General features: G+C 41.1%; 1 protein-coding gene across 1 annotated transcript in view; it reads left to right on the top strand.

Annotated features, from left to right (window-relative positions):
- Ar (androgen receptor) overlaps nucleotides 1-19,600 on the top strand; it is a 175,997-nt gene extending 156,397 nt beyond the window's left edge. The window contains exons 4-8 of the mRNA XM_057759414.1: nucleotides 1,451-1,738; nucleotides 7,535-7,679; nucleotides 11,191-11,321; nucleotides 12,124-12,281; nucleotides 13,105-19,600. Of these exons, the coding sequence (XP_057615397.1) occupies nucleotides 1,451-1,738; nucleotides 7,535-7,679; nucleotides 11,191-11,321; nucleotides 12,124-12,281; nucleotides 13,105-13,260 (878 nt within the window). The 3' untranslated portion in view covers nucleotides 13,261-19,600. The remainder of the gene's footprint in view (nucleotides 1-1,450; nucleotides 1,739-7,534; nucleotides 7,680-11,190; nucleotides 11,322-12,123; nucleotides 12,282-13,104) is intronic.
- Nucleotides 19,601-22,031: the final 2,431 nt, after the last annotated feature.

Genomic DNA, 22,031 nt, shown 5'->3' on the forward strand with positions numbered 1-22,031 from the left:
AAACATCTGAGCCACTTTATAGTGTGTGGTGGGAAACAAAAATGCTGCTCATGGTTCCCAAGGTGGGGTGATTTGGTAGTCTGAAGATACAAAGGATTATCAAACTGTTTCTAAATGTCATTCTCACCTGATATGTGAATTCTCAACTGCTGTAAATCTAGTCTCTGAATTTCTACAATACCATGAATGTGTGGCAATCTTTTTGTCCTCAGAGAACCCTAAGTCCCAATATATATGTGTGTGAACTAAACCTGGAAGAAACGACCTGAACTTCCAGCTCCTTGGAAGCTGAGACAGAAGAATCACAAATCCAAGGCCTGCCCAGCTTACAGAGTAAATTCAAAGCAAGCCTGATTAGCTTTGTTAAATGCTATTCTCAACGTAAAAAAGAGGACTTAGAATATTGGGTAATTGATGAGTATACATTAAGCATGGACTATGGACTATGTTCAATCAACAGAGGAAAAGGACCTAGTTTCCAAACTGGTATACTTTTTGTTACCCATTTAGAACCCACAGTTAAATCCAGATCTTCATTCAACAAGTCTTTTGGTCACTTTTTCTAACATAGATACATTTGTAAAACACTGTTTACAACGTTCAGAATTTGCCTATAATCTGTAAGCCAGAACTTCTTAATGTCAAATATAGACACATTTATATTGTTGTTTTGGTTACAGCATTCATTATTTGCTTATTACCTGTAGGACAAACCCTATACTTCTTTAATATAATACACATCATCCACTAAAAACAGGTCACAGCTTCTTTATAGCACTGTAGATAGCCTGTCTTTTCATATATGCAATATAAACTATAGGCACACTGATTCTTAGTTTCTCCCCTTTCTTTATGCCCTTTCTACTCATTTCTGCCTGGTAAAATTCTTATCAGTATTTAAGCTCCAGGTGAAATGCCACCTTTGAGGTAAAGTATTTCCTAACCTCACCATGCAAAAAGACTTTTTTCCCTCTTCATGATGTCTCTGTTGGAGTTTTTACTATTCTGGCGCTTTCTAAACTGGTTTGTGGGTGTTTATTTCTTTTCTACAAGACTGGATCAGGGCCTATGCTCTTTATGTTACCTAAAAACTATTATTTGTCAATGAAGTGTGGAGAATAGGTAAATAAAGAAATCAACCACAGGTGATTTTTTATAAATGAATCAACTGAATGTCCCAGGTATAAATACTGACATCTGCGCTCTGGCAGAGATAATTGAAGGCTATACTTCGGAGAAAACAATGTATGATACTTTGGGGCTCAGCAGGGATGGAGGACAGCTCATTCATTCAACAATTTTTGAATAATCACTTGTCTGTAAGAAACTTAGACTCTACAACCAGAGAGAGAGATTTTGTTTTTGCTCAATCACTTTTCCTAACAGGGTAACTACAGTGTGTATTTTTGGTCACTGATAATGAATTCAAATTTCTTTTACTCCTCAATAGCTCGCAAACTGAAAAAACTTGGAAATCTAAAACTACAGGAGGAAGGAGAAAACTCCAATGCTGGTAGCCCCACTGAGGACCCATGCCAGAAGATGACAGTATCACATATTGAAGGCTATGAATGTCAGCCTATCTTTCTTAATGTCCTGGAAGCTATTGAACCAGGAGTGGTGTGTGCTGGACACGACAACAACAAGCCTGATTCCTTTGCTGCTTTGTTAACTAGCCTCAACGAGCTGGGCGAGAGACAGCTTGTGCATGTGGTCAAGTGGGCCAAGGCCTTGCCTGGTAAGAAAAAGGAAAATGAGCATGTGGGATAAGGGATATCATATTTATTGAATGGTTCTTTGGACCAGATACTCGTTACCTCAGACAGTACTCAACAGTACCCGTGTCCTCTATGACTCCACTGATACACAATGATCATACTTTGTCATTTAACCCCAAATCAAATATTTTATAGCAATAGCTACATTAACCTCAAAGTGTTCTTCTATGTGGAAACATGTAAGTTCATTCCAGAGGTAGTTTTAAGTCTCAGTTATCCCACAGGAAGTTTTATATGGTATGGTAGAAAGGAAGTTGAACATCAGAAATCTTGGGTTCTTATCCCTGCGCAAAACCCATTTGTGATCCTTTACCCTTCTGGCTCTGTTCTTTTCTCTGTACACATCAAGAGTATTCTGGACTAACTTGATTGTAAAATACAGTGGGAGAGGGACTTTTCTGGGTCCCCTGGCGCGTGAGGAATGTGGGCAAGAAACAGAATATGCCATGTAAACAGAGCTAGGGAGTATAGAGTTTACTTTAGGAAGAGGCTATTCATAGGGTAGGAATATAGAGACAGAGAGAGGGAAGGGAGAGGTCTAGAGGAGAGAGAAGAGGGGGAGAGAAACAGAGAGCTGCCTCTTCAGAAGAGAGAGGACAACATAGAGGAGCTTGCCTGAAGGGGGAGAGAGAGATTGAGAGTGGGCAGAGCTTATCTCTTAAAAGTACAGACTATTGTCTGGGTTCATTCTGCCAGGTGACAGGGAAGGCCAGCATAATTCTCATACTGTTAGCTTTTAAACTTCAAGGAACCCTTAGTGTTTTTTACAGTACTTTAGAAATCATAATGGGAAGAAAAGTTAGGTCAAGGTGAAAGAATTACCAAGTGATTATCTTCCTTCTCTGAGATACCTTCAGTAAGAAATGGGAACTCACTTCCTTACTAGAGCATTTGTTATTTCAACACACCTTACTTTTTAACTAAAATAGAACAGGGAAGCTTTAGGTGGCTTCTAACTATGGACACACAAACATTCCTTTAGTAAACAAATTGCTTCTTGCTTAAAAAGCATTTTGCACAAATACAAGTGATCCACTCCATTCATTTAAGCCAGAATTTCTGCCCGATCTTCACGACCTCCCCAAATCATTTCCCTCAGTACTACTTCCAACCAAGCCATAAGCTTCTAGTCACTGGCACACAGTCTTATATCTGTTGGGAATCCATTTTGACAGGCAACGAAGCATATGCTTTTTAAAGATTCTCCCAACCCTGAGATGAAATGATTCAAGGATTCTTTTGAAATTGCAACAACCAAGTCTCTTCCTCTTAAGTCAAAGATTAACTCACCTTTTAATGAAAGCTGCTATTCATTATAGTGAGAAAAAAAAAATTGTCTTATCGGTATACCATAAGAATTACTTATGAAGTAGGCACCTGTTCCTCTATTTTACACAGAATTAAATTCTGACAAGAGTTATGATTATCTTATAGCTAAAGACAAAAATGCATGTGTACATACATAAAATAAATTAGTATAGCTTGAGCCCAGGGCCCCCTAATTCCAAACTACCTCCAAGCTATGAACTCTAGCTATTGTGTATAATGGCTCTCTGTTTCTGTCATTCTTGGATTTACACTAAGGGCTTGAAACTCCCTGGAAGGCCACTTGAATCATGTGATGGGTTTTATACTTTTGAAAAGTTTTCATTTTGGCGGTCAAGAACTCATTTTGTATTTCTAACTCACAAGACCCCAATCACAGCTTCGAGAACTTCCCTACTACTTTCTCATATCAGAAAACAGAGTTTAAGTAGCCAATAAGATTACTGGGAAGGAAGCCCAAGGACTGTGGATGGATATGCACTGTGCCAAAACTTGAGAGTTCACACAGGGAACAAGAATACAAACAAGAAAAAAGACATTATTATCATTTATCCAGCTGGATGTCTTGATGCCATTTTTAATGGAGATTCTCAATTTCCAAATATTTAACATGTCTCATTTTATTGGATTCACAAGCTTTCCCTATATTTGAGTCTCAAAAATGATCCTGTTATTCTCTCCCACATACCACAGCTCGAAGAAGTTAACTGAATTATTACACTAGTTACTTAACAATGGAGCCAGAGCTTGAGCTCAGACTTTGATTTCTAATTTGATGGCCATAGAAATAACCTAGCTCAAATGACCATGGCAGAATTTCTTTTACCTGGAAATACGAGCTGTTCATGACTCAACCCTCAGCATGGGAAATTTTCCTCTTTATTAACAAATCTGCAAGCCAAAATCAGTTTAACATCTTTCTTTCCAGAATAATTGAACTCTGACACTGAATCATTTAGAAGAATAGCTCCTAAAAGAAGCTGATTACTGCATTCATAAGAATGGCTATTCAAATTGTCCATAATCACCTACTAGTTCAAGTAATTTCCACTTTCAATATTTGAGTTGCTATCCTATACAAGAACCTGGTCAGATGAAATTTGTTGGACATTTTCTGTGATAATGATAACACCCTGAACATTTCTTATAAAGTTCCTGACACACTAATAATTATAATTAAAAATTGGAGACACTTGAATCAATTGTATATACACAGCATATTTAGAATCAGATAGACCAGGATTGAAATCCTAGCTATGGCTTGATATATAATCTTGAGTAAAATCACAGGTATTTGTGCCACTTTTTTGTCAGTTTTCGAGATGGTAGAACACTTTGAGAACTGTCATCAACATGGAGTTTATGTATAAAGAGTATGGGAGCTGAAACACAGTACCTACTCTCTAGATGATAGCTTATAATTATGATTGAGTGCTAGCACTATAAATTGCATTAAGCTCAATCTAACTTGCCACCAGTCTTCTTTTGATGTTGACCTCAGGTATGAACTGTCTAAAGAGAAAACAAGGAAACATCATCCACTCCTTATTGGTTGGGTCTCAAAACCTAAGCATAAATCCTTGTATTTCACCAGAACAGTCTAACAATTACCTGAGACAGCAGCTTCCTCTGTCTTCCCATATTTTCCATGTAGTCTGAACAGGCTACTTCAAAATCTATGCAGTAAAAACAGTCAGGTATTGCAAACTGAATGCAGCTATAATGGAAAATTGGTGTTCTACATTGTTCATATATGCAAAGGTATTGTGTCTGAGTGATAAGTGGCTCTAAGTACTCTTAGTATTGCAACCTAACAGAAATGTTCCCCTTTCACCTTTTTGTTAGTTCTCTGCTGTTAAAGAATTGGGGGAGAGCATCTGTATAGTTTCTTTGATACCTACACAATTTAATACTTCCCCTTCCACACACCTTCAGATTGGCACAAACATTCACATCAGAAGATCAAAGCTTACCAACCAGTGTTTTGTTTTTCCTTCCTACTGCATCACACCACAGACATTCAGCATTCAAACTCTCAGGACTCGTTCCCCATGTGAACCTTAACTGTTACCTCTTAACCTTGACTTACCTGGCCTCTTGTCTTCTACGGGGAAGCATCAGAGCCAGGGATTCTATACTATAGAAGGGTTCTAGAAGAGAAATGCTCTGTCGTGTGAGGTTCCAGCCGGTCTGTACATTGTCAATACAATGAAGAGAGAAACACTGGCCTGGGCTCTAAGATGACAGCCAAGTGTGGTGCTATGATGGATTTTAGGATAACATACAACTGGGAGACTTGAGATCTAAGACAAAATGAAAATGGAATGGTAGAGTGGGTAGGTGAGTGGACAGAGAACATTCTGATAGTGAGGACCTCACACTTGAGCCCATGGCGAAGAAAGGCAGATGACCTGCATAATCTCTGAGCTATGACCATCAACTAATGATTAAAAGAAAGAGTGGAACAAAGAACACACATTCCTGGATTCCAATTCCAGTTCAGCCATACTGACTGGACAACCTTGGGCAAGTCACATAACTGCCCTCATTTTTAGGTTCCACGTTGTTGGTAAAAAAAATAAGTGTCACATTGTCTGTCATCTGGGGTCATTAGAATCCAATAAAATCAATTCCCAGATGCTTGCTCTAAATTCAAATAAATATTCTTAATGATAATTTTGAATTTGTAGGAGAAAAATAGAAGAGGTACTAGTATGGATGAGCTGTGAGGTAACACTTTTAAATTTTTAATCATGGAAAGAATTGAAAAGTTTTGGGAAGCTTGCCCTATGTGTTCTACCTATGTATTAGTACAGATGTAACAGTTGGGAGGCAGTTTCCTGCACTTAAGGAAGGCCATTGGGAGGAAATCAAATACCCATTCTATAAAAATTGAATGAAAAATGTTGAGGATCCATACCTCATATGTCTGATTAATGTTTTTCCAGCACCCAGTTAGCTACCTAAGCTATGCTCTGTATTAATGATGAATAAGAAGCTAAGCCTGAAGTCTTATAAAGGAAGAAGATGTGTCCATTTTTAAATCATGATATTGTGAACTGAGTTCTTTAGTTCGCTAAAGCTCCAGGTTCCTTGAAAGGGTAAAAGAATAATCATTGGTTCATGCTCTTGGAGAAGTTGGAAAATGCTTCACAGAGGAAAGAGTTTTGGAAAAACCCTTGAAGGGTATATGAGTGTTTCATCCTAAGCAAAGACATCTACCTAGGCAGAGAGACCTGAAAAAGCACAGTGCATTCAACAAATTGTAAGTTTTAAAGAAGGAGTGTATCACAATTAATAACAACTCAGAGACAGATACTGGGGCTCAACCTGAAGCTCAGAAAAGCAAAACAGCCAGTCACTGGCTCTTACTTCTACCTCAGTTCGAAATGGTGATCCTGACTCCAGAAATCTTCAGAATGAGACAGACTGAGAGCTGTCTCCTCCCATCTTATATTCTTCTCTAGGGCTGGGATTAAAGGTGTGCACCATTACTTTCTAGTTTCTATGGCTAAGTAGTGTGGCTACTGGGATTAAAGTTGTATGCCACTACGGCCTGGTCTCTCAGGCTAACCAGGGCAGATCTTCAGGCAAGCTTTTTTTATTAAAATACAAATGAAATATCATTACAGGTGAGACCTAATTATCAGAAGGCAAGTAACAAGAAATTAGTCTAGTAGTGCAGGTCATACAGAGCTTATTTCTGTCTAACACAAGGATAAAAACTAGGAGAATCAGAGTTAAGTGGGTGGAACAAAAGGAAAGAAAGTGTGGGGCAGAAAGAGATTCATGGTGGAAAATAGTCTAAAGAGGGTATAGAGAAAGCCATGCCCATTAAACACCTTCCATAATTTGCAGATATGTATGAGAATCCCCCTCCCGGTTGTGACATGGCTGAAATCAGATGGCAACCAGAAAACAGCTTTGTAAAGTGAGAACTGTCCACGTAGGAGAGCTGGCAATTAAACTGAATCTTACCAGAGGTGTAATGATCAAGAATGTGGGCGTGGGAAACGAGTCTGCTAGATACAGCTCTGTGACTTTGATCAAATTCCTGAGCTTCTCTGTAACTCGTTTATACTGATGCACAGAGTGGGACTAATAAAAGAACACACACACACACACACACACTCTATTCCATGTGAAGATGAAATGAGTAATAGAAGTAGAGGCTTCAGAAAAGAGTCAACTCACTTTAGGTAGTGTGAGATTATGAGTCTCTTTCAAATATTTGTACCCTTTCTGATACTATCATGATCTCATTAGAAGTCCTCAGTGAAAGAGAATGGGTTCCCTCAAGAGCCATCAGTGATGTCCTTTAGGGCACCTCAGTAGCTGTGTGGGGGCGAAATTCTCAGCAAAGCAGAGGCCCAGACATAATTCAGCCTACCAATGGCAATCTGAATTTCCCTCTGCCCATTCTTCTCCAGGATTCCGCAACTTGCATGTCGATGACCAGATGGCAGTCATTCAATATTCCTGGATGGGACTCATGGTATTTGCCATGGGTTGGCGGTCCTTCACTAACGTCAACTCCAGGATGCTCTACTTTGCACCTGACCTGGTTTTCAATGAGTAAGTACCCCTGTGACCAGTCTTGTGTCCCTCTGCTACCACTGAGGGCTTCTGTCAGTCACTATTTGCTCAACAATTGCTTTCATGTTAAGACTATGCTCAGTAATTCCAAAAAAAAAAAAAAAAAAAAAAAAAAAAAAAAAAAAAACCATCTCACTGAGTTCTCATGATAACCTGATATGTTTTCATAGATAGTCATGTCTTTTGGGATGTGGGAGGTTATATGTACTAAAATAAAATGACCCAGCTATTTCCCTTTCATGAATTTGACCAAAAGCTTTGTTTTTAGAATCATATTCTCTGCTAAAGTCTTAGTGCTGCTATTATCCATGTCTTGATCTTTAGACAAGACCCCTTAACCACGGCCCATGGTTGAAAAGAACTTAAAATCTTTACTCCACGAATGGTAGCTCAAAGAATTCTAGCATTTAAACGACTGAGACAGGAGGATCAGGAGTTCAAGGTTAAATTTACTTGTGTAGGATATTCAAAGCGAGCTGCCAGCCTAGGCTGCAAATAACAGCACACAAAGAAAAGTGAACAGAACAGAAAGGGTGGAGAAAGGACAGGGAAAGGGAACAAAAAGAAAAGGAAGGGAACAGACTAGCGATCCCATTTTCATGACCTTTCCCCTTCTGATAGCGCTACTGTTCTCTGTTCCGCTATCTGAGGTTTTGCGCTGGCACTGTGAATGGAGCTTAACAGAATAAGTTTCCCAAGAACCTTGAGCTCGTTTCATTACAGAGAATCCCTTCAGTAGAGGAAGGAATTAAGCTTCCTCATCCTTCAGACCTTTAAATAAAATCCACAGGCTTCTGGTTCCTTAAAACACAGCAGTGTTGTGGGAGGCAGAGTAAGTGTCCCCAGCTGCTCTCTTTCAACCTAGCCAAGCCCGGTAGTCAGAACCTAAGAATAGCCACCAGGACTTTCATTTCCAGACCTTCCAAGAGTTACCTTTGATGCCATCTTCTGGGACAGACGTTGTAAGGCCTCATACCCATTACTGCTCTTGATTGAATAAACTCAGGCACTGGCTCTACCTTCCTCAAAGCCCTGAGACCTTTGGGAGTCTGCATAGTGATGAATTTCTAAATAGCCATTTCCTTCTCTATGGCATCCCACCTCAGCTTTGTAGCTAGGTCTTTTATTTCATGAGAAGATACTACAGAGCTTCCAAAAGTATCAGGCTTAGATCTATCAAGCCACAAAAATCCTGAAACAAGGTTTCTTCCCATTTGTAGGAACCAATTGCAATACAGTCATCAGAATATTTGAAAATATCTAGACCAGTGCTTCTCAACATAGATACTGTTGACATTTTGGGATGTTTTCACGTACAAGATGTTATGCAGTTTTGCATAATGCATTATGTTAATATCCCTGGTTAGTACCTGCTTGATAAATAAGAGTTTAGTCATTTTGAGATCCAAACAGACTCCATACATTTCTACTGTCCACTGGGAATGCAGTATTCCCCAGTTGAAAACTATAATTGCTTGCAACTGAGGCCCAGAGAGACAGAGCCTGGGACTTGAAGCTGAGAAAATCCATTTGCTCCTCTATGGAAGGCGAAAACCCTTTCTCAGTAAAGTTTTCTTCATTCTTTCCTTCTTTGTGGAAATCCCATGTTATGAGGATAATGGACTTGAATTCGAGCTCTGTAACCATGGGAGAATTGCTGCAGTTCTCCGGGTCACACATCTCTCATTATTCAATGATAGATAACATAGCAGCACCTCTCTTACACAGCGTTAACTAAGCGCTTACCACATGCCAGGCACTGGGTTTAGTGTTTCCCAATTTTCACTTTTCCTTTTATCTTGTCTTTTAGCAATGCCCACTTCTGCTCTCTTTTGGAAATCCATCCCTACTCCTTATTTTTACCCCCTACTGCCATTCTGCTTTCCTTCCTTTAATTCTCTCCCAACTCTTTCTTCCTGCTTCCTGTTTATTTCCTCTTTGAATTCTTCTCATTGCTTGTTCCTCTTCTCTCCTACCCATTCCCTATCTTTTCTGTCTCAGGGGCCTACAGCAATATTCTAGGAATCCTTTGTGCCCTGGCCATGATTTAAAACGCTGCAGTGTTGACATCCACAGAGGCGTGCAAATACAATGGAGTCGGGAGCACAGCCAGGTTCCAGGGAAAGCAGGACTTACTCAAATGTCCTCTAGGGTAAAAGAGCTTAGAGCAGCACTGTTCTGCTCAATTGACTTGTGATACCATCTAAACACTTTCCTTGTCCAGTTGGATTTCAGCCTGGATTGAATAATTCACCACCTGCTACCTTCCCTCCTTCTCCAGGGCAGCCAAGGTCCCTACAGAGCTCCTTTCTGCCCAGGCAATGATAAGCCTGCTCACCTCTTCACCAGGCACGTGACTTGGGAACTAGAATATCAAAACATGGCCTTTATAGTCCATCTGGGAGGTCTTTGTCCTCATCACTTAGGCACTTAAAGTTGGTGTCAAATTCCCCTTCCTTTCTTCATAAGCTACAAATGAGGGTCCCCCCTCTCTCTCACCCTCTCTCACTCTCTTTCTCTCTTTCTCTCCCATACACACACACACACACTCACACACACAAACACACATGTATGTGTGCATGTGTGCGTGCACACACACACACACACACATTCATACATTTCTCAACTTAAAGGCTTACTAGTTGGAGATAGCATGACTTTTCTTAGAGATTTGCCATAACCAGACATGGAACAGAGAGGTTGCCTCCACCCTGAAGTTTTCTGAACCTTGGCCCCTTCTCCATATAATTTATAGGTGATAACGTGATAATCTGTTCACAACTCACAATATGAAAGCAGCTCACAGATGTTTACAACTCCCAAACCATAGTAAGGAACAGCCAGTCTTTGCAGGAGTGGGCTCCCCGCTGCAGAGGACTTAGAGACTAGACATTGCAAAACACCCCTAGTATATTTAGAAGCACTGGAACTCATTGTGAGAGGACAATGTGCAATTTATATCTATTGCTAGATGTTTTTTAAAGAAATGATTCCATTTCTATTGCAGGAAATGGCAGGCAGTGGTGTTGACAAGATAAACACCTGTGGCTCCTTGCAAACCCTGGCATTCTCACACTAAGAACAGATTGCCTGGGAGTCCCTCTGAGAAGTCCTGAAGTGGGCAGGTTTCTGGCTCTGCCTGTAGTTGAGATCCTAACACTGTAGTCAGGGAGACCATGTCCCTGCCCCATTGTGTTCATTTGGTCATGTTTTCCTGTCCCTGACTCAGGAAACAGAAAGGAAATGCAGGCCTGGAAATTCCATGTGCTAAACCACATCCTGACCAGAGAAGATGAGCCTTTATCTGGGTATCAGAAGTTTGGGGGACGGGGAGAACAGGACAATCCCTTGTGACTGAAGTCCTCGCAAGACAAATAAGCTACCTTTTCTTGGAGAATCGCAGGAGAGAGGGCCTCCAAGGAGCATTCCTTGAATGCTGGTTGGATGTGTCCCCTCATTTCTCCTTTTCATCTATACTTCTATTGCTTAGGTACCGCATGCACAAGTCTCGGATGTACAGCCAGTGTGTGCGCATGAGGCAACTGTCTCAAGAATTCGGATGGCTCCAGATAACCCCCCAGGAATTCCTGTGCATGAAAGCCCTGCTACTCTTCAGCATTAGTAAGTACTTGGGTCTATAGAGGATGCCAGTGGGAGCACAGAGGCACCAGGGGACCTACACTTTCCATTAAATTGTTATTAGGGAGAATGCAGCTCCTAGATTATTCCCCTTCTCTCTCCTTCCCTCCACCCTCCACATCCCTGCAGCATCCTTTCTTCCTTAAAAGACCAATTTTGTGTGTAGAGATCAGTTTCATGGGTAGAATTCAGCCTCTAACAGATTAACTATTCTCATTCCGTCACTGAAATAAGGCCTCTGAGATAGCCTGTAGTCTCTACTGTAGGAATAGTCTTGAGCCACCTTGCATTCCTTGCAGAGGAGTAGAGCAGGAGGGATCACCTCCTAGAGGATATTTCCTCTTTAGCAACCAAAGGAGGCGGATGGAAACAATGGAGACAGGCTTGCTTGACAGTCAAGGAAGCTTTCTTTAATGTCTCCTCTAAGCAGAGTGTAATGGGGAAGAATGGAGGCATTTGGTATTTGATAAGCCAGGTTCCTTGAGTGTCTAAATCACAGCTGGATGGAGAACAAAAAGGTTTGGGGTCTGAGAAATGGGTACATATACAAACTAGTCAAAAAAAAGAGTTCAGTCTATTTTATCTAACTCCTCCGTGTTAAGTACAGAAAATCATTTACTTTGAAGGCCCCAGGCACACAGACTTCAACTGATAGAAAGCCAAATAGATGCTTCCCTTGATGTGGGGGTGGAAGATCAAGTTTGTGGTCAGAAAACTTGGTGCTTTGTCTAATGCTCGTTGTGGGCATGCTTCCCCTCCCCACTCTGTCTTCATCCCACATCAGTTCCAGTGGATGGGCTGAAAAATCAAAAATTCTTTGATGAACTTCGAATGAACTACATCAAGGAACTCGATCGTATCATTGCCTGCAAAAGAAAAAATCCCACATCCTGTTCAAGGCGCTTCTACCAGCTCACCAAGCTCCTGGATTCCGTGCAGCCGGTAAGCAAACTCCAGAGGGCGCTTTATCAGGGAGAGCAGCCTGATAGAGCACAGTGATAATGGCTCCTCTAGGGTCTGGCACCACCTGTTGGGAGGTGCTTCCATTTGCCTCTAGCTTTGAGTATGGTCCAAGAAGAAAATGCAATGGAGAAGAAAGAAACACAGGTCACAATGTCCCAGATGGATGTTGTGAAAAGGGTAGAGGAGTAGAGTACTGAGAAGCTGGGTCTTAGGGAAGAAGCGTAAGGCAGATGAATATTCCAGGCAGACAAAACAGGTATATTTCTCTTTCCTCTTTTCCTTGAGTCATGTACATGGGAGGTGTGTGTGTGTGTGTGTGTGTGTGTGTGTGTGTGTGTGTGTGTGTGTGTGTGTGTGTGAAGGAGGAAGAAGGAGAGAGAGATAGTGGGAAGGAGGAAGGTAGAAAGACAGAGAAAATGATTTAAACTGTGTGTTTGTATATGTGTGTGTGAGAGAGAGCGTGTGGTGTGTGTGCGTGCGTGCGTGTGTGTGTGTGTGTGTGTGTGTGTAATGGAGGAGAGGAAAAGAGGAACACTCAGTCCTAAGTCAGAGGACTTGAAATGGTATAAATGATCTGTAGGAGGCCTGGAGAGCATTTTTCAAACACACAAATGGGTAGACACACACGCATGAATGTGCGCACATGCACACACACATACATACACACACACTCACTGAGCAGGATAAAGGCTAGGCCTTGGGACAAAATGCTAAAGGTACTGGCATTCAGGGTGGGAGGAGAGCTGGGCAGGAGCCAAGTTTTTATTGACCATGTTTGTTCTGTCTCTTACTCTCCCTACAGATTGCAAGAGAGCTGCATCAGTTCACTTTTGACCTGCTAATCAAGTCCCACATGGTGAGCGTGGACTTTCCTGAAATGATGGCAGAGATCATCTCTGTGCAAGTGCCCAAGATCCTTTCTGGGAAAGTCAAGCCCATCTATTTCCACGCACAGTGAAGATTTGGAAACCTTCGTAGTCAAATGCACCTTGTTCCCTTTTTCAGATGTCTTCTGCACTACTTCCCTGCAGTGCCTTGGGGGAAATTCCTCTGCTGATGTACAGTCTGTCATGAATGCTCCTTGGTGATATTTCCTAGGCTTTCCTTCTTTCCTTTCCTTCTTCTCTCCCTCTCTCACTCTCCCATGGCACATTTAAAATCTGCTGCCTGTTGTGGCTTCTGCCTGTGTTTTGAGTTGTGTTGTATTTCTTTGACTTTGTGGTGACCCTTGTGTGGCCCAGTGTCAATTGTGCTTGTTTCCAGCCCTGTGCTGTGTGCCAACCACATAAATGTTTACTCGCCTTATGCCATATCAAGTTCAGAGAGCTCTAAGTATCTGGGGAAGAAACAGACATAGAAAATAAAAAGCCAAATTTATATCTTCACAATAAATAAATAAACACATAAGATTCTCAAAGAAACCAACAAGTAACTAGAAGAAAGTAAAAATCCCAGGTACATGAGGAGTCGCTCTCTTTGTTCATCCTGTCTCTCTGTGGGAACTTCAGTTGTTGCTAATGGCTGTTGGCATCAAAGAGCAGGATGACCCCAAAGCCTACTGGTAGGATAGAGAGAAAATAGGACAAGGAGGGTGGATGGATAACCATTACTTCCCCAGAGGCTTTGTCCCTGAGTGCTAGAGTGCTCAGTTGCAGTGCAGTTCATTGTACTGAAATGTGCTTCGTGTCTAAAAACTTGTCTGCATGCGAATACCTCCTCCTTCAAAGTCTTTTCTCTCTTAACCTCTGCTTCCACCCTCAACTGACTTTCAATAGGTTTTTCTTAGAGCTTTGAACTAAATGTTCTCTTTAGCCAAAACTTTGGCCACTTCCACTGAAGTTAGGTCAGTGAGAAGAAAGCAGAGAAATCCGACTCTTTGGAAGGCTCCATTCAGATCTATGGACACATTTCTATGTGGGAGCCATAGAGGAGTTTGGGGGCTGGAGTCAGAGGAAAGGGAGTCCTTTAGGGACAGGAAATGGTTGATCCCTTAATGCAACCACCGTTTCCTCCACTTTTAAAGGACCTATAAACTCCTTGCAGCCACCTTCTCACTCCACAGTTTTTCAGTGTACGGTGGGCCTGAACTTCACTCTAATGCATTTAAGCTATGGTGGTAAAGCTTGCTCACTTCTTTGGACTTATTTGTAGACACTGCTAAGGTCTCCCTTCCATCACCACCATGAAGCCTAGCAGACCAAGAGCCACGGCATCTTTGTTTAGATGCCAACAGTATCAAAGACATCTCACTCAATGTCTTTCATCAACAGTCAGATTTCTGGAGCCCTTAGACAAATTTGAGAGAAATCACCAAAGGGACCAGACAAACTGGGCAGCTTGCCCTTGTCCTTCAGCGACAACATACTCCTATCAAGTGGAGAATTGTCAATTTCCTACTCAAAGTGATGAAAGAGGCTACCCAGACCATGGTGGAGGAGAAAACTAAGTAACCAGACTGGGTAAATGAAGACAGTAGAACCAGAGAGCATAAAATGCTCTCCTTTTCATCCATCATACTTACTCTCCGATATACTCACACGGGAAGAAGAGAGGAGGCCAAAAGAGAATGCTGACTGCCAAAGACTTCCGAGGCAAAGGCTAAAGTCAAATGAACACCACCTGGCTAGATGGGCACCGGTTTGCTCATCCTCCTCTATTGAAGTTGCCGGGTTGACCTTGGCCAAGGTCACTCAGATTCTCCACCAGAGTGGTTGCCTCTCAGTCAGAGGGTGCAGGACCACTGAGACATTCTATAGAACTGTGACTCCCATTGGACAGATCTGTCTGGTGTGGCAACAAACAGACTACACCCACAAACTCAGGGCATGACCTGGGTCACTGGTTTCATGTAGTCCGTTGGCACCTTACTTTTTCTGTGGACTCTGCTCCTCAATCTCGAGTGCAGGAGGAATTCCCACCTACTCGTGCATTTTTACAATTCCTCCTCACTCAGCTCTTCACTTTACTGCTGAGCTTAAGAAATCAAGGGCCAGCCCACCAGCTGCCCATCTTAGTTGGTATATTAAGTTGATTGAGAAGATAGTGTCTGAGTGACACAATATGATACACATGAGCTTCCTTCCCTGATTTCTGTGTTGATATTAATAGCATAACAAACTTGCAAAACAACTTCTTTAAATAACAAGGGAGGGAGAATGTAAGATCGGTGATATGACAGTCTGACCCTGCTGGACTAAAGCTGAAGCTGACAGGTTTCCTTTTTTGAGCTAGGATAGACAGATTCTGATTTGCTTTGTGATGACACCATATGGCTTATGTACAGGATCTCTTTTAGCTGTATTTTAAACAGAAGAAAATCACTACTCTTTTCAGTTAAACTAGGTTACATTTTAATAGTTTCTTTACATCTATTTTGAAGCAATTTCCATTTTCAGTGGTACATGGGTTTTGTTATAACATTCTAATATTTGTAAATACTAGAGGTTCTTAATTCCATTTCTCAATGAATTTTTTCATCTTAGAGAGTTCCAGATCATGACTCTTGTCTTTTTGAATGTATGTTTTTGCTTTTGCTTTTTACTTGCATAAGCCAAAAATCAGTGAAACAGCAGTGCAATTAAAGCAACACCAACTAGATAACTCCAAATTTCCAAGTGGTGAAACTAGAGAAAACAGCCCACACAAGGCCTCATGCCTGCTGTTTCTGCACAGGGATTTGAGTGAGCAATGGAGTCATAGCGAGGCTGTGCACTCCCACACAGACAAAGAAAACATTGAGTTTTGCTTTTTCGCTTTTTGGATTTTCTGTTTCATTTCTTTTTTTTTTTGCCATCAATGTTCCAGCTAGTATGACTGCAGAAGTCTCATCTTGCAAGCACTCTACTCGGCAGAGTGAGTGCTGCTGGTTCACTGTGCTCACCTGTGAACAACTGGCCACTGCTCCACTCATCTGGTAAGATGGAAGATGAGGATCACTCACTGGACAAGTCAAGGTGATCATCTCCAAAGAGATTTAGAGTGCTTGATAAGAATGGAATGTGAGGATGAAAAAGAGGAGCACCATGGAGAAGGCCCATCTGGGCTGGGCAGCAGCTAGCTGCCAAAGTCACGAACTCTGTGATTTAAAAAAAAAAAAAAAAAAAAAAAAGTCGTGTATTGCTGTCAACTCTCATTCACAGGGCAGCTCACTGTGTGTGAACTCTGAGTTGACATGGGAGTTGACTTCTTTGTTCCATAGATTTTCTATGCCACAGGCAATATTATTGTTCTTGGAAAGTTCATTATTTTTTTAAATTACCTTACTCTGAGAAAGGGATTTTTTTTTGAAGGATTCTGTCGTATATCTTTGAAAAACAGAAAATCAGTAATATGTATATTTTTATGTATGCTCACTGGCACTAAAAAAGAAAAAAAGGAGGAAAAAAAGCTTCACTCTGTCCTTTGGGTAGTTAATTGTCCAGGTTGCAAAATGTACTGATGCTAACATCCTTCTCTGTCCACTCGATGTCTACATATAGGTAGATGTAAGAAGATATAGTCAACACACTTTAAGAAAAACGTATGCCCACCATCTGCATAGTTACCTGATACTCCACAAATTACCTGACTTTAAGCTTCAAGTGGCTTCTAACTGTTTGTTTCATTTAGTACAGATGTGGCCTTGCCCCCTTCTTTCTGCTAAATTTGCCAGGGTACAAAGGCCCAAGCCACCCCTTATGGCCCCCCAAGACCTATGCCAACATCACACTTCAGAAGGTTTTTTAAAGACAACTAGCTTACTATCCCTGCATGACCCTAGCATGGCCCTGGATAACAAGAGTCTGACTATAATTCTTCTATATTAATTGCCAGGGCAAGAGGTCATTGAGCCAAAAGCATGGTTCTCACACTTGAGAACCATGAATGCTAACCTTCCCAATCAAATCCCCAACTGAAAGTCAAAAGAAACCATTTAGCATGTGAAATGTCTTAGACTATGAAGCTTCTTTCCTGGCTGCCTTTACAGACAGGTTTGTTCTCACCACTTATCGCTTTGAAAATCTTTGAGAGTATTTTTTTTAAGTAGAAAAGGAGATGAAAGCATTACATTATATAACCAAAGATTGTATTGTATCTGCTAAGATATCAAAATTGTTAAGGGCAGGGAAGGAGCAAGCATTAGCACCTCTTTGGTAAACGATCCAAAGACAGACTGGAGGGCTTTTCTGATGACCTACTTAGAAGACTTTGTGGGGAGGGGTTGTCTCATAATATAGATATTTACAAGTGTTGAGGATCATTTGGAAACAATGGGATTATAGTGTCCTTCACTAACTGATTTTATTAGCATAACTAGCTTTCCTTTTTTCTAGTAGTTGCAGAGCAAATTTTTGAAGCTCCATCTTTGCATGGCTGGAAATAGAGCTGGTCTTGGCCACTGTGTTTGCTAGTGTCCACCTTAGCTTATTTGAAGATGTGAAGCCCTTGATGAGAAAGGGTGCATTTAAAAGATTAGATTTTGCACTAGAAGGAGGACAGGCAGAAACCCTCATTTCTGCCCAGTTTGGACAGCACAAAAAGTTCTCTGCAGTTTAAGGCAGAAAGTTGAAATATATTGTAAATGAGTATTTGTTTCCATGTTTCAAAACTGAATTATATATATAGATGTAATGTGTTCTGATAGCTTTACCTTTCTCTGCACCTTTATATTTGCTTCCAGGTCATATCTGATGCCATGTATTTGTAAGAGAGGTTGCAGTTACATTTTGGATGCTCTCTCAGAATGGATAAGACACCTGGATTGATCAGATAGTTAATATCTCTTCCCATATTGGGCCTGGTGTTCAGGCCTGGCAAAGGGGTGGAGGAAGAAAGGGTAGGGTACATGATGTATTGCACTTTACTAGCTAAAGACAGATGAATGTGGAAAGGGTGGTGAAATCTCATTGAAGTCGCCTGGGAATCGCAATAGGGAGAAATCCAGATGTGGGGCCTGGTGCCCACCCAAAAGACTGGCCAGCATCCTCTTTGTGGGATCTGAGCCACTGGGAGAAGGAAGGGTATTTCCTTGATCTTCACCATTCTTGTTAGCAAAGGGCAGTTGCCTGATCTTGGGAACCGGGAGCAAATGCTCCTTCTGTCGCATCAATTCTTTCCCCTGCGATTGAGGTGCTTTTGCTACTGGGTGTCCATGTGCTCTGATTCTGGTTTGGGATATGTTCTGTAAAGATTTTGATAATTGATAATGTATTTTTCTCTGTTAAAATTTGTTAGTGTACTAGATGTCATATCTCTGTAGGTACAGTTCCATCACTACTTATGAATAGGGGTATTTTTTTCTTCAATTAAGAGTTTGACACTGGGGTCTGTTGCCCAGAGCCTCCTAACCCCCCAACCATTCAAGGTGAAGGCAGAAAAGCCCACATCTTGCCACTTTTCTTCTGAAATTTCAGCCATGGTAACAAATCACTGGGAATTCTCCTGTCCCTCAAAAGAACAGCCAATCATTGAATTTAGCAGGTGGTGTTTTAGAGCAATAAAACAAAAACAAACAAACAAAACAACCTTTGATCCAACTTCACTATGACCCACTTTAATCTGGTAAGAAAGCAGGTGATGTGTACTAAGTTCAGTATAGCAGGGTTCTACTTCATTGCTTTGTTCCATTTGTCTCTTGGCCTTTCATGGAATTAAAGGAGAAGCTGTGAACGAGCAGCATGGGTAGCCTGGAAGAGTTTCTATGTAAGCTACCCAGTAAGACCGCTGTTCAGCTGCAGATACCATTGGCCAATAACAACTGGACTACACACATATACATTACCCGAAGGAAAATAAACAATTCTGAAATGTTGCTATTTCTCTGCAGGCCTATGGGGTTGTCCGATAAGCCACGTTGGACACTGAGAATAGCCACTATTGGGATCCTCTAGGTTGAAAAAAAAAAGAGTCCCCTCACCACTCTTAGACACACCATCTGCTTCCCTCTAGACAGAAGAATAGACATTGGTTAAAGGAGTGTATGGCAGATGACATCCTTACACTGTCCTTGAGATTAATTTGGCAGTAGGAGAGAATAAACAATGTAACTAGAGATAAGAATTAAATTTTGATGTGGAGAGAGCAAAGAATGAAGGCATTATTCAAAAATTGTTCAAAAGAAACAGATTAATTTTGCTTGGAAAGTCTTTTGATGGGGCTTCAGTTCTCACAGTGGCACATGGCCTCCACTGGGCAGCAGGACCAGCCCCAAGCGCTAGTGTTCTGTTCTCTTTTTTTGTGATCTTGGACTCTTTTGTTGTTCTAAATACAATTAAAAATGGCAGAAACTTGTTTGTTGGAATACGTGTGTGACTCTTGATTTGTCTCTGCGTCTGGTTTTAGAAATGTCATCCATTGTGTAAAATATTGGTTTGCTGGTCTGCCAGCTAAAACTTGGCCACAGCCCCTGTTGTGGCTGCAGGCTCAAGTTATTGTTAACAAAGAGCCCCGAGAAAAGCTGCTAATGTCCTCTTATCATCATTGTTAATTTGTTAAAACATAAAACAATCTAAAATTTCAGATGAATGTCATCAGAGTTCTTTTCATTAGCTCTTTTTATTGGCTGTCTTTATTGGAGTCAAGAATTGGTATCATGCCCAGTGGCCTTTTATGCTACTTTGATTTTCATATATTTTTAAAAACCTTTAGCCAGGGGTTATAAATTTGCCCTGTCTTAACCTTAGCATAGGATGACCCAAGACCACCAAAATAACAGAGCATCTGTGTTAGGAAACACAGATAGACACCAACACTCCATCGCAACCCTTTGTGAGAAGCCCCACGCTTGGAAGCTCAGAGAAATCTGCACCAAGCTCAGCTACTCACACTCACATACTGCTTCCTGTAAAAATATGGTACATCAATACTCAATTTGAATCAAACTTCAGACAAAGAATGGGCATATTTGCAGCCTCACTGTTTGGGGGACCATACTGTCCTCAACCACTGAAGTATAAACTGAGCCAAACTTCCTTTGTGGTTCTTCAACTCAAGAGTGCTTCCTATACCATCCCAATGCTAATACATATGGGATCTCAAATTGGATTGTTGATTTTGAGATATGCTTGATCCATCAATGAGGTATTCTAGGTACCTTAGACAGCAATAACAATGTTCCCTATGCTGCATATCTTCCCATGTAATAAGAGTTGTTACATGCTTCCTTTATGGTTTGGGTTGAGGATCAGTGAAAACATATGTCACACAGCTGGTGGGCTATTTGTTCTGGCTCTGTTCCCTATTAAAATTCCAGAACCCCGGACAGGGCTCCCACATTGGGCCATTTTTATTATTGTCCACCTCAAAGTACATGGATTTCTCAAATGTTTCCTGATATCAACGCATGAGTTAGAAGAAAGAAATACCAGTAGTTCTTAAGATATGTATTTGTGTGCCTACAATGAAGAAGAGGAATGTGTGTGTGTTTAGTGTACATACGTCAGAATAGGTCATTGACCCACCATTACTTAGGATGGCCTCTCTTGCATCTCTAACAGATGACCTAACAACTGCACTGCTTGATTTTACTTGCCACTCAGTTCCTGGAAAGGTAGTTAACATCTACCACAGGTGATGGAGGTGAGTCTTGTATTAATCTGTTGCTTTCATTGGTTAATTAATAAAGAAACTGCCTAGGCCCATTTGATAGGCCAATCCTTAGGTGGGTGGAGTAAACAGAGCAGAATGCTGGGAGAAAGAAGCCGAGTCAGTGAGTCGCCATGATTCTCCCACTCCAGACAGACGCAGGTTAAGATCTTTCCTGGTAAGCCAGCTCATGGTGCTACACATAATATTAAAAATGGGTTAGATCAATATGTAAGAGCTAGCCAATAAGAGGCTGGAACTAATGGGCTAGGCAGTGTTCAAAAGAATACAGTTTCCATGTAATTATTTTGGGGCATAAGCTATGCGGGCGGCCGGGTGCTGGGGACACAGCCCCGCTGCTCTTATTACTACACACAGGATTTTTCCAGAATTGGCAACACCAAATTCAGAGACAAGACACCTAATAGACATGAAAGAGCCTGCAGAAAGAAGTCCTGTATTGACTTGTTTATGGTCGTGCAACTAATGTATATAGATAGATATGATCTAAGCCTACTCATTTAATGATTTAAAGTACGACAATGGAAAACTCACCACCCCTTTCTGGATCTGAATTGACTCATCAGTAAAATAAATGTGTGTTAGAAGATATTTGGAACTACATGAGATATAAAGTCTTTTCTAGCCTGAACACTATGGAGACTGTAAACTCCAAAAATACTTTCCATATTCATGACCTAAGATGAAAAGGAAAAGGACTTTCATTTTCCTCAGAACACATTTTTGTAACTAGCATGCCCATAGTTTGTAGTCAACAAATATTCAGAGAACAAATGGTGGGAGGCAGAGTCTGAAAACTACAGCAGATACTGTTGACTCCTTGCCGGTTGGAAAAGAGCACGAAAGTGAAATCATGTATTTATCATAGAGATTATCATGTAAATGACAGAGATAGATAGGAGCTAAACAAACCTTACCATGGTTTCAGTGAGTTCACAGTTCGTTAACATGCCCTAGATTAAACCAGTCCGTGATTTTAATATATGACACCTATCGCCCAACTTTCCCATATCCTTCCACTCAAATAAATAGGGTTGATCTTTAATTTAGAATTCCTAACTTTAAGCCAGGAGGTGATGGTGCGTGCCTTTAATCCCAGCACTCCGAAGGCAGGTGCAGGTGAATTTCTGTGAGTTCAAGGCCATC

This window comes from Chionomys nivalis, chromosome X (genome assembly GCF_950005125.1).
Source record: "Chionomys nivalis chromosome X, mChiNiv1.1, whole genome shotgun sequence".
NCBI classification, from domain to species: domain Eukaryota; kingdom Metazoa; phylum Chordata; class Mammalia; order Rodentia; family Cricetidae; genus Chionomys; species Chionomys nivalis.